At 41.3% G+C, this 13,616-nt stretch overlaps 2 protein-coding genes across 2 annotated transcripts in view; one reads left to right on the top strand and one right to left on the bottom strand.

Annotated features, from left to right (window-relative positions):
• LOC127054524 (uncharacterized) overlaps window positions 1-13,616 on the bottom strand; it is a 266,838-nt gene that overhangs the window by 70,335 nt on the left and 182,887 nt on the right. The gene's annotated exons all lie outside the window — the stretch shown is intronic.
• LOC127054065 (uncharacterized) overlaps window positions 5,194-13,616 on the top strand; it is a 193,565-nt gene continuing 185,142 nt past the window's right edge. The window contains exon 1 of the mRNA XM_050959750.1: window positions 5,194-5,389. Within this exon, the coding sequence (XP_050815707.1) occupies window positions 5,256-5,389 (134 nt within the window). The 5' untranslated portion in view covers window positions 5,194-5,255. The remainder of the gene's footprint in view (window positions 5,390-13,616) is intronic.

Genomic DNA, 13,616 nt, shown 5'->3' with positions numbered 1-13,616 from the left:
GGAATAGAGATATGAAATCTACACTTTAGGAGGACCTACCATGAACTGAGTTATAAAATATTCATGGGTCCCCTCTTCACCCAGCTTGGAACTATGATGTTACTTCTGGGGATGCTCCTACAGAAGTACAATATTCAAAAATCAAGCATCTGTTAATCAAATGCATGTTACTGTAGCAGTTACATGAGAAACATGATTTATTCCCAAGGAAGGGTATTAATTCTGAGTATAGGGCTTCAGGATTTTCTGGAAGACAAAAGTACAAGAGAGAGAGGGAGAAGTGGCACTGTGTGTATCAGGAGAAAAAATCAGAACTGAAAAATTGCAACAGTGAACCTCAGAGAAATATAATGAATCAATCTGGGATTAAGCTACCAGATAGAGCTAAAAATAAGGATAGCACTAGGGACATTGTACAGACCTCTAGGGCAAAGAAAAGACATGAGAATAAAATTCTACTCAAAGATGAGATGAGAGAAGGAAGGTAAAAAATAATAAGACTACAAGAGTGGGTAATTCCAATCCTCTAATTAACAAAAAACCTCTGAGACAGAGGAGAGATACAGATATGAAGATGTAGTGAATATCATCATCTGAATTAATTAGAAACTCAAAACTCTAGTGCTAATAGGTTCTATATTGGTGTGGTATTAACCAATGACAAGGAGGGCATTAGTGCTTTCAAAATAGCTGAGATAATACTATAAAATAAGCAAATTATCCGGTGTTAATGAAGCCTCTGTACCTCAGTGCATTACTAAATAGGATAAAAAGTTGGAAGTAAAGCCATATTTTATATATAAATAAATAAAAAACTTTATATAGACCAACTTTAAAAATAGGCAATAGAGTTGCAATAGAGAGTTTGAACTTGGTATATCACAGATCATTAAATTTAACCCAGTTATCCCTATATTAAGCCCATTAAATTTGTGTGTGACTAAAGCATAACTTGTGCTTGGTTAAAGCTTCTCTTCCTGAAAGGTATGCAGACTTGATGTGAAGACATCAAGAGATGGCAAATCTACCAGTTTCCTTGGTAGTTTGTTCCAATGATTACTCACTGTCCTTGTTTAAAAAAAACCAAACATCTGTACCTTTTCTAATCTGAATTTGTCTGGCTTCAGCTTTCAGCCATTGGCTCTTGGTAGGCTCTCTTTGCTAGATTAAAACTCCCTTTAGTGTTCAGTGTTTTCTCACAGAAGGTACTTAATAAATTGTAATCAAGTAGCTCTCTTCTTTCTGATAAGTTAAACAGATTGAGCTCTTTAAGGGCTTGTCTTCAGTACAGGGGTAAGTCGACCTAAGTTACGCTACTCCAGCTATGTGCATAATGTAGCTGGAGTCGAAGTAGCTTAGGTCAAATTACCCCAGTGTCTTCACTGTGTTGTATTGATGGGAGATACTCTCTGGTCGATTTCACTTACTCTTCTCGGGGAGCTGGAGTACTGGAGTTGACCAGAGCATCTGCCATCGATTTAGCAGGTCTTCACTAGACCTGCTAAATCAACACCCGCTGCATCGATTGCAGCAGTGTAGATCTCCCCGGTAGTGAAGTCAAGTCTTCAGTCTGTCACTACAAGGCATTTTCTCCAGTCCTCAAATTACTTTGTGGCTTTTTTCTGCACTGTCTCCAATTTTTCAACATCCTTTAAAAAATGTTGACACCAGAACTGTACGTAGTATTACAGTTTCAGCCTCACCAATGCCAGATACAGAGGTAAAATTGCCTTGCTATGTCTACTCACTACTCCCCTGTTTATATATTCCAAGATCAATTTGGCTCTTATTGTCACAGCATAGGACTGGGAACTAATTGTAAGGCGACTATTATCCCCTTACTAACGTTCAGTGGGGGTGTTTGGTTGCCAGCTCCCAGTACCAAAAGGGGAAGGATCGATGGGAAATCAGGACCCTGAGACTGACAGTCCTCAGGGGCAATGGGGAGAGGCCAACGCTCCAGGTCAGCCTGATTGATAGGGCGGGCAGGCTAATCAAGGAGTCAGGAGGCCCGGGGGGGTCCCATCCTCCGTGTGAGCTGGAATTGCCTGCATCAGACAGAGTGAGGCCAAGCTAAGGGGAGAGCAGGGGCCCAAGCTAAGCTGCTGGGGGCAGAGCTGCAGCCCCAAAGCCAGAGCACAGCCCAAAGAGAGCAGACCTGTCTTGGGAGCAGAGCTGCAGCAACCAGAGCCAGAGGGGCCAGAGAAGCAGCCCAGGGAGCTGGAGGCAGAGTGGAGCAATCTGGAGCCAGGTATGGTGAGCAGCTGGGGAGAGCAAGGGGTACCCTGGGCAGCGGGCCCAGCACAGGGAGATCCCTCAGCCAAGAAACTCTGCAGGCCAGACCTGGAGGGGGATCGTAACCCTGACAGGGCGGGGGTGATGCTGGGAAGAAGGGTTCTGCCTGAGAGCATGTGGCCACCGCCAGAGCAAGTGTCCAACCCACAGCATCCCTGCAGTACAGCCAGAGCCTGAGAAGGCAGCCTGGGACCTACAAGAAACAGACTGTGAACTGCCCTGACGTTCCAGAGACAATGTTTGTGATATTCCCTGCCACAGAGCGGTGTGATGTGTTTCCTTTAACCTTTCCCACTTTTCCTTATTCCTTTTTAAACTAATTGTTAATTAAGTAAACTGTATTGCTTTAAATCATATGTAATGATCAGTGGATCAGGAAAGCATCCAGTGCAGAGAGAGTACCCCGGAGTGGGAACACCCTAGCTCCTGACCTAGGTGACCACAGCAGGGTTGGGGGAATCCTGGGCCCAGCCTTGTTGGGGTTACGAGGACTCTGCCAGACAGGAGAGTGGAAAGGGAGTCCTCGAGGGCAGGGAGGTCTCTGGGTAAAGGAAGTGGGAACAAGAACTCAGATCCTTCCAGCTAGCCCATTTCACTGGGGTAGTGCAGAAGCCAGGAAAGTTCCCCACAATAGCGGGACCATTCCCCCGCTTACATAATGTTGAGTTGCTTCTCCACTATAACCCCTGAATCCTTTTCAGAAGTCCAATGGAATTTTGCCTGTTTACCTAGCAGACTATTGGCACAGAAAAACATGATAAGCACAGGAAAGATTTGCCACTGTAATATGAAAGACATGTACAAATGCATGTCTGAATCCCTTGGTGTGCCTCAAACTGTATTCCTTTTCCAGGTAATTTCCGTTAGAGGTGCAAAAATAGGAATTGTCAGGCATTTCCAGGTCTCACCACTCCTCCTGCCTTGCCACCTCGCCATCTCCTCCGTTTAATATCACAGTCCCCAGATCACACAGAGAGATCTTTGCAAGTTCTGGAATGGGAGACAGTTCCCAAGTCCTCTCCTAAGCAAAGCAGTTAAGATTCATGTGTGGAGGGTCCCCACATGTGTGGATCCTGGGCGCATGACTTGATCTATTGAATTTACCCTCAATTTAAAAAAAAAATCTGCTAACTGCCTTCCTGTGATCCTGTCACTATCGCCTCTTCTCTTGTATCAGCACTGGAAGGTTCAGTGGCAATGGCTGCTCTTGTGATATAGTCCACTACTTTACATGCTTGCACATTTCCTACTTTCAAAAACATCAGCAATGCAACCAGTCATGCACATTGCGACCAAGACACACATGGTGCTCCAGCACTTAATGTAAACTATTATAGTCCAACAGTGCAGATTGCAGCTAAAATTGGTGTTGCATAAACAGAACTTCAGGAGGGGGCTGATTCTGAATACACCATTTATTTCTACTGATGACCTTTTATAACGCACTTCCAGCTCTGCTTTGCTCCATCGCTCATAAGTTATGAGGTCATCTATAACTCACAAAAATAAATGATGGATCCAGAGTTATCCTTTTATAAAATGTTGTGTTAAATATATTTAACTGGCATCATTTGGATTTTTCCATAGAAGAGGATATAAATATGGTCATAACATAATATATTTCATTCTTGTAGTGCGTATTACAGCAATAGAATCAGGCAGTCCCATTCATACCTATCCCTAACACTACACATGATTGTGAAAAGTATTTTTAGGCTTGTCTGTTTCAATTATTTTAATTCCAATACAATGTGCATCAAGTAACATCTCATTGAGCTGGAAAAAATAGGTCCCCCAAGGCATCTTCCCCAAACCACCATCCATTATTCCCTGAGTCCTCTAACATTTTGTTTTTGTCATTTAGAACATTTTCCTCTTTCTCAAACAGTTCCATCCTCCCAAGTACTGAACTAAATGGTGTCTGGAAATAAATAAAGAGACAGAGAGCACAATTTTTCATCATTTTGTTTTTGCCGGCTCAGATGATCAGGGGCTATTTGTTTACATTGTGTCCAGCATGTGCCCAGGATGAATATGTTACAAACAAAACTACAATGTATGTACCTGACCCACAATCAGCCCCTTGCCCCATTCAGGCAAAAGGCTTTGTAAATACAAGGGGCCTAATCTTTCATCTACAGCTATGGCACTGCATGGCACTGGTCAAGAAGAGGAATGCAAAGTTTAACTTTGTACCCCTCAAGATCATGGGGCAGCTGAGGTATGTCTCCTGGTCCCCCAATGCAACTCAGAGCAGCCTTTGCCTGATAACAGCCAATAAAAAAAGAGAACAGCAGAGTGTAAGGCCACCTGATAAGTAGGAGAGCAGTTTAGGAGATGATACAGGAGAGAAGGAATCACCCCCAACAGTTAAGGAGGGATCACCCCCAACACACACACTGCAGACAGTCTCTTACCCCACAGATGCTGTATTTGCTCCTCCTTCACCTGGAGAACTCCCTTGCGAAACTCCCTGTTAGCAGCTCCTGTTCGCTAAGCTCCCTGGTTGCTTGTGCAGCTTTATAAAGCCCTGGCCTGAGTGAATGCCCAGCCCACTGGTTAAGGCTCAGCCAATTACCAGAGGCTTCTAGCTTTCAAACCTTCCTTGGTAGCTCAGCCTCCAACTGCCAGCTACAGCACACAGTCCTTCAAACAAACAAACCACCACAACAACCAAACAGACTGACAAACACAAGCTGAGCACACAGCAAGTAACCCCCAAACACAAACACACACACTGCAGACAGTCACTTACCCCACAGATGCTGTATTTGCTCCTCCTTCACCTGGAGAACTCAAACAAACTGGGATGGATTGCAACTGCTTTGGAGGACAGGGTCAAAATTCAAAATGATCTGGACAAATTGGAGAAATGGTCTGAGGTAAACAGGATGAAGTTCAATAAAGATAAATGCAAAGTGCTCCACTTAGGAAGGAACAATCAGTTTCACACATACAGAATGGGAAGAGACTGTCTAGGAAGGAGTATGGCAGAAAGAGATCTAGGGGTCATAGTGGACCACAAGCTTAATATGAGTCAACAGTGTGATACTGTTGCAAAAAAAGTAAACGTGATTCTGGGATGCATTAACAGGTATGTTGTAAACAAGACACGAGAAGTCATTCTTCCGCTTTATTCTGCGCTGGTTAGGCCTCAACTGGAGTATTGTGTCCAGTTCTGGACACCGCATTTCAAGAAAGATGTGGAGAAATTGGAGAGGGTCCAGAGAAGAGCAACAAGAATGATTAAAGGTCTTGAGAACATGATCTATGAAGGAAGGCTGAAACAATTGGGTTTGTTTAGTTTGGAAAAGAGAAGACTGAGAGGGGACATGATAGCAGTTTTCAGGTATCTAAAAGGGTGTCATCAGGAGGAGGGAGAAAACTTGTTCACCTTAGCCTCCAATGATAGAACAAGAAGCAATGGGCTTAAACTGCAGCAAGGGAGATTTAGGTTGGACATTAGGAAAAAGTTCCTAACTGTCAGGGTAGTTAAACACTGGAATAGATTGCCTAGGGAAGTTGTGGAATCTCCATCTCTGGAGATATTTAAGAGTAGGTTAGATAAATGTCTATTAGGGATGGTCTAGACAGTATTTGGTCCTGCCATAAGGGCAGGGGACTGGACTCGATGACCTCTCGAGGTCCCTTCCAGTCCTAGAGTCTATGATACTTGAGCTCCATGACATTGCAGGATCCACCTACATTGAAGGAATCCTCCCATGGCCAACCCACAATTCCACCAGTGTGGCAGCACCATAGAACAGTGGGCTGATGGGCCATACGTTTTGCCAGAAAATCAACAGAGCGTGGCTAAGTTGGAGCTCTGAGATCTGATATCTCTTTACTGATAATGATTTACCTCCATTCCCAGACAATCTATGGAATGTTAGCAAGAAACTCCTTCTGCGCTCGCCATCTCAACTGTTGTGATTGTCTTTGAAGTGGCCAAGGTCCAAACCAGACACAGAAAATGTAATCAAGTAATGTTATCACTAGTTTTCTTGCATAAGAATGAGAGGGAAAGCTATTACACACAAGATATGCAAAGGTAGGAAGATACCCACGTTTGCAATGGCACCACTTATGTATCTGAACAGTCACGCGTATCTCCGATTAGACAGGAAGGAAGAAAGATGATAGATGATAAAATAGCTGAAATATACAATATAGTTGCTTGCTCTCAAATTTGTGTAAGAATTTAAAATATAAAAGTAGTGCTTTCTTCTTAAATGGCTACCAAAATCACTATTACCCAGTTTTGTTACAACAATTGATTTTGCATCAACGATTCATATACACATGTGTTTTATTGAGCTGGTGTATTTTTTTAAAAAGCTTTACAAATATTAAATGTTATATAAAAATTGCTTTTCAAGAATAGAAGTTCATAATAGCACAGAGAAGCATAATAAGTGTTAATGTTTTCATTCTTCTAATTTTTTACAGTTAATCATACAGTAGACTTTTAGAGAGTACTTAGACATCCCTGCTCCCTTCACTAGATAACATCTTAATTTTAGAAAATGATTATTCCACATTGGCACTGAAAACAGAGAGCCTAGATTCTCAGTACACTGACCACTAACTCTGGCCACCGTTTCAGCTTTCCTTCCCCCAAACAATTACAGTTCAACATTGTCTGGAGCAACTCAGCAAGATATTTATAGAAATCTAAAATTAGGCTTTTGGAATCATTAAAATGCTCAAATAGAAAGTATTAATTTTCATAATGCCTAGAAAATTCTTCCTTCTGAAACGAACATCTGAAATGGACCACTCCCATTTTTCAATATAAGAAGGTGTTTGCTAATGTAGGTATGGACAGAGCAGAGACTTTCACTCCCAGGAGTGAGCTTCCAGTTTTCATCATTTACACATGGAGCCAGATCCCTTTCCCCTGCCTCTGTCCTTTTTGCATTAAGGGACAGAGCTGCTTTGACAGGGCAGCTGGGGATTCCCCCGAAGTAAAAGGATTTCTGAGCAGTATTATGCTGGTGTACCTGGGTCTACGGAATATGTTCACCTCCTCTATGTGTGGTGCAATAGAATCATAGGACTGGAAAGGACCTTGGGAGGTCCTTCTGGTCCAGTCCCCTGCACGCAGCAGAGGGCTAAGTATTATCTACACCATCCCTGACAGGTGTTTGTCTAACCTGCTCTTAAAAATCTTCAGTGATGGAGATTCCAAAACCTCCCTAGGCGATTTATTCTAGTGTTTAACCACTCTAACAGTTAGGAAGTTTTTCCTAATGTCCAACCTAAACCACCCTTGCTGCAATTTAAGCCCATTGCCTTTTGTCCTATCCTCAGAGGTTAGAGAGAACAATTTTTCTCCATCTTCCTTGTAGCAACCTTTTATGTTCTTGAAAACTGGTATGTCCCTCTCAGTCTTCTCTTTCCAGACTACACAAACCCAATTTTTTCAATCTTTTCTCATAGGTCATGTTTTCTAGATCTTTAATCATTTTTGTTGTTTCTCTTTGGACTTTCTCCACTTTGTCTACCTCTTTCCTGAAGTGTGGTGCCCAGAACTGGACACAATACTCCAGCTGAGGCCTAATCAGTGTGGAGTAGAGCAGAAGAATTACTTCGTGTGTCTTGCTTACACCATTCCTGCTAATACATCCCAGAATGATGTTTGCTCCCCCCGAACAGCATTACACTATTCACTTATATTTAGCTCGTGATCCACTGTATGTCCCAGACCCCTTTCTGCAGTACTCTTTTCTAAGCAGTCATTTCCCATTTTGTATGAGTGCAACTGATTACTCCAGTTAGGAAGGAATACTTTGCATTTCTCCTTATTGAATTTCATCCTATTTACTTCAAACCATTTCTCCGGTTTGTCCAGATCATTTTGAATTTTAATGCTATCCTCCAAAGCACTTGCAACCCCTCCCAGCTTGGTATCATTCACAGGCTTTATAAGTGTATTCTCTCCGTCATTATCCAAATCATTGATGAAGATATTGAACAGAACGGGACTCAGCACTGATCCCTGCAGTACCCCAACTTGATATGCCCTTCCAGCTTGACTGTGAACCACTGATAACCACTCTCCAGAAATTATTTGCCAACCAGTTATACACCTACCTCATAGAAGCTCCATCTAGGGCACATTTCCCTAGTTTGTTTAGAGAAGGGAGCAAGAGTGCACTGTACTTGGGTGATCCATGGTCATCCAAACTGGACCTTTAGCTCTGCTAAGTTGTGCTGGGAGCTGGCTTTGACCTTGATTAGGCAGTGGGCCAGGGGAGCAAGACGCTGTCTCTGAGTCCTACACTGACAATAGCCCAAGCAACTCTGGCCCATGGTCTGTATAGCCTTTTAGCCAGCTCATCACATGCAAAAAAATGAGACTCTACAACAATCAAAAGAAAATTACCAGTTACTTTTTAAAAACTAGAAAAACATCTCTGCTATTCATAAGATTTGGGTCAGATGTCACCTAACTTTTTCCAGGTAATTAGCAATCAGAAATAGTATTGAAAGAATAAGTAGGTAGAAGATATTTCAGAACTAGCATGTCTCTAAGGAAAAGCAATAATTTAATAAAATATAACTAGCATAGTATAGAATGTGATAAATTCTGCCAGTCTAACTTCCTTGATATTTTAGGGGAGGTTACAAAAAGTTCTGTAATGGCAGATGACATTATTTATTTATATTTTCTGAAAGCCTTTGATGAAATTCCTAATGGCAAACTTCTAATAACTACAAGAATCCTGGGTCAAACAAGGGGGTGGATTAAAAATTGGTTAAGAAATACCAAAGAGGAGAGTGGTAATGGGAGCTGGAAAGTATTATTGCTCCAAAGAGGTTAGTGTTCAGGCCTTTGCTTCTTATCTGTACAAAAGTTCATAAATCCTATAAGCCCTGCAAACCCTTACTGGGTAGTCTTTATTTATGTGAGCAGTCCCATTAAAATCAATAGGACTACTTGCCTGAGAAATAGTTTCTATAATCAACCCTATAAACTTGAAATTTCAGATGTCATAGTTGTGTGGAAGAAGTTAATATAAAGCAAATAGGAAGCTGAAGTCAAGTGGAGCTGTAGTCTAGTTAACACCTAGAACTACACGTTGCTGGAACAATTTATAGTCAAAGTGTTGATGATGGAAACCATGTATTTGGTGTTTATTATTACTTCAAGCCAGGGGATGTGGCAACACCCCTAGTTCCAGCATCACTGTACTACTATGCATTTGATAAATCTTTGCTAGGGTACCTGTCATTTGGTACCTCTGTACATAAAGGAGGAATATGGACAGAGGGATTTTGCTATACACAGAACTACTTTCCAACACTAGTGACCCATTTCGCCTGAAATTTGGTCTCCATGAGATGGTTGTTCTAGGAATGACTTGTGCCGTACATGCTGCTCAAGTACTGATGTAATGGGATTACAGGAACTTCCTGAAGAACAAAACTTGCTTTGAGAAATGAACTCTTCACGTCAGAATCTTGTGTTGCAATATCCATACATAGCAGTGCAATGTCCTTAGTAAATGCATTGTACAGATGGGAAAAATGGTTCAGAAAAACCTGGGAACTAACCTGGACCACAGCTGAAGTACAGAATTGAAAATAGTCCTGAGAGATGAAATTCAGATCCAGATTTGCTACAAAGTTTTGATGGGAAAGGACTCTTATTTGGTGTTATGTTCAGCCCCACCTCTACACTGAACCAGACAATCTTTTTGGAGATTTGGATAAATATCCTCTTTACTTGAGTCAATATGTATTCTGATTCCAACAGCTTCTAGTGCTTGCATGCTCTAGAACTTCCCCAGAATCAAAGACTCACAATTAGAGGTAGGCAAAATATTCTATTGGACCTTTGACCATTCAAAACTGGAGGTAAGAAAAATTATCTTTTTCAGGATTGTAATGATGCATACATCTTTCAGGGAGCAAGCAAGTAAGGCAGACAGACTGACTTTTACTGCTTCAAACAAATTTATGATTGGAGAATCGGGGATGGTCCCAGACTAGAACATCATATCAAAACACTACTGAAGTTTGGATTTGAATCTGTATCAAGTCATTAGAATAGAGAACACTGTATTGGGACATGCTAGATGATCCAATCAAACCACTCCCAAATGTAAAGGCATTTGAATTAGAATCCAAACTGGGAGCCTAACTTCACAACCCAGACCCATTTCTACCCAGAACCTGTACAAGAGTTAAGTCTAATTACTCTGGAGTCCCCTCACTCAAAAAGAAAATTGTTGTTTTGGAAGGAAAGGAGGGACAAGCAGAGTTGTAATGGAATATTACTCTTTCCGTTTCTTCCCTCATGCTCCTGAGCCCAAGTTATTCTAAAGCAGCAGTAAAACAGAGAGCAGGAAGCTAACAGCATAAGAAACATGCTGTTTTTTAAAGTCAGAGTAATTATATGGTGACATTACTGTGGTCACAAACCATGAGTTGTGCAGAAAACTGTAGTTTTCATCACAAGCAAAGTTCCATACAGAATCCTGATGCAAGAGGAATTACAGCTGCTCCTCATTTTGGCTTTAATATGAATGTCAAAAAAAATCAAGTTAAGTAGCACATTATAGAGAGCAACTGGTTTAACAGCACAACCTGGAGCAATTGCAGTCTTTCAGTTACTTGAAGTCGTTGATGAATGAGAACTATAACATCTCAGGAGTCTTGTTATAACTTTACTGATTATTGGTGACAACAGTTTTCACATTCAACATACGAGGAGAAAAAACACCAAATCACTGAATGAGATTATCAGCATAAGGCCCGTTATTTCACCTGGCTCAATATAGGAATCATGAAAATTGAGAGAAACCTGTGGAATTGAAGTAAATTTAGGAAGAAAGGAAAAGAGTCCCAAATATGTCCTGTCGTATACCCATGGCATATCCAACTTCCATCTTTGCTTCTAGTCCATTTTCACAGATTCGCAGATTCCAGGAACAAAAGGGACCCTTGTGATCATCTAGTCTGATCTCCTGTATAACAAAGGCCATAGAACGTCCCCAAAATAATTCTTAGATCATATTTAGAAAAGCTTCCGATCTTGATTTTAAAATGGTCAGTAATGGAGAATTCACCACAACCCTTGGTAAGTTGTTCCAAAGGTTAATTACTCTCATATTTTTCTTTCTTTTGTAGGTTTCATGATGATCAAGGTGGAAACTGGACAGATCAGTGTCACTCAGCTGTAATTCAAAGACAGAGCCTGAAATTTCAACTGTATTTTCTGGAAAACCTTCTTTTCCAGAACTAGTTCAAAGTTCTGTCACAGAGCCAATCACTCTGACAATCTAGCATCTCTGAGTGGTCCTATGAGGGTAGCACCAGTGATCACAAGTCTCAAAATGTCCATGAATAGACAGTAATGTGACAGTGTTTGGATATATCGTACAGGTATCTGCATTCTAATAGTTTTCACTAAAATAAATCATTTCTCTCTCTTCCTATATGCAGCTAAGCAATTCACTAGCAACAAAATAAATGCATTTTTTAGGATTTCTTTACCTAACCTTTATTTAAGGCTCGCCACTCCTGCCACAGGGATTGATCCTTCTAGGTGCTAAGTGCCTCTTGAGAACTCCCACTGAGCACCTTTCAACTCCCACTGAAGTCAATGGAAGATGAAGGAACTCAATACCTCACATTCTTATTCAGACAAACCTCCAATTCAGTCAAATCCTGAGAGCTCCTGAGCATATGCAATTCCCACTGCAGTCCATCAGCGTTGCAAGTGTAGCACTCCTCAGGCTTTTCCTGCATTGATTTCATTTGGAGTGTTGTCTGAGTAAGGGATAATGGTCAGATCCTGTGAGTTACTGAGCACATCCGGAGATATATTGATAATCTGCACCTTCCTGTACTCCTTATAAGACCAGACCCCAAGTATGAACTTCAAGATTGGACCCTTAGAAAATGCTATTAGTTCTTTCCCCAAGATTAATTCATTCATAAGTGAAAAGGAGATAATAGCCACCTAGGCTATGTCCACACTTGAAATGCTACAATGGTACTGCTGTAGTTCTTCAGGATAGACACTACAGTGACAGGAACATCACTGTCATAATCGACCTCCACAAGAGGCGCTGTCAACACCAGGACTTAGGCTGGCTTAACTACATCTCTCAAGAGTGTTGATTTTTCACACCTCTGAGAGAAATAGCTATGCTGATGTAACTCTTCAGTGTAGAACACTCCTCAGGCCCTGATCCCGCACTGATTTCTATATGGGCAGGCTCCTGTGTCTTAGGATTTGTGTAACACTACAGCTGACATCAGCATAAGTGGTATTATTATGCCGACGGAAGTGCTCTTTCCCGTCGGCATAGAGCATCTTCACCAGACACGCTGCAGCAGGGCAGCGGAGTGGCTACATCTATGCAGCAGTGTGTGTGTGAGGGGGTTAGTGGAAATAATTTTGGTTTGTTATTAAGCTTAGTCAAACTCACGCTGTCAACTGTATCAAAATACCACATCTAAAAACACATTAGATCCAGGCATATTGTTATACAGCACCTTACCACTGCTGGCACTTTCCAAAACAAACAAGAATTTACAATGTAATTTTAGAGGTGACACAATGAGTGAGAGTAACATACAATAAGGAGGGAGAGAAACAGGTAAAGTGTGATGAGGGTTAGATTGTAGGTCACTGTATGTATGTCTTAACAGCCATGCTATATATTTTTAATAAAACTATTTTCTTTCTCCTCCAGCTCTTACCACTTTTCCTTTTCTCTGACTACTGTGGGTTAGAGTGCAAATACATCTGAAACAGAAGTTCCGCACACCACATGACCAAACAGGCAAGCCATTTGTCTTCTGTCTCATTATTTTTTGATGTCCTGTTCACCTTCCTTCAAAATTAGGATGGATGGATTTATACAAAAACTCCAGCATCAGCTGCTTCTGCCAATCTTATTGCAACCCACTTCAATTTAATTTTCCAAAGGTGTCCAAATCTATGCTCCAGACAAAGTAGAGAACCATAGGAAAACTACTGCTGCACCTAATAAGCTGCAGGAAGCCACAGCAATTTAACAAAACAACAGCCAAAATATTCTGAATGCAGTAACTGCTGAGTACGAGGCACCAAGAATATTTTCATCATTTTCACACATCAGCCCCCTGTTAAACAATTGTAATCAGTTTCCTCAAAGAATAACCATCTTTCCTTGTGTGTAATAACTTGGCTTTTAAATTGCAATGTAAAGCAGTCTTTCTCCCTTGCCTTTTCCTACCAGTTTCTTCCCTCTCCTTGCTTGTAATGTAATAGACTATCACCACACCATGCTTTTTGATCACTTATATTGTGTGAGCTTATT

The sequence above is a fragment of the Gopherus flavomarginatus genome, chromosome 6 (genome assembly GCF_025201925.1).
Source record: "Gopherus flavomarginatus isolate rGopFla2 chromosome 6, rGopFla2.mat.asm, whole genome shotgun sequence".
NCBI classification, from domain to species: Eukaryota; Metazoa; Chordata; order Testudines; family Testudinidae; genus Gopherus; species Gopherus flavomarginatus.
Note: the sequence above shows the minus strand (reverse complement) of the source record. Positions and strands in the feature narration are given on the sequence as shown.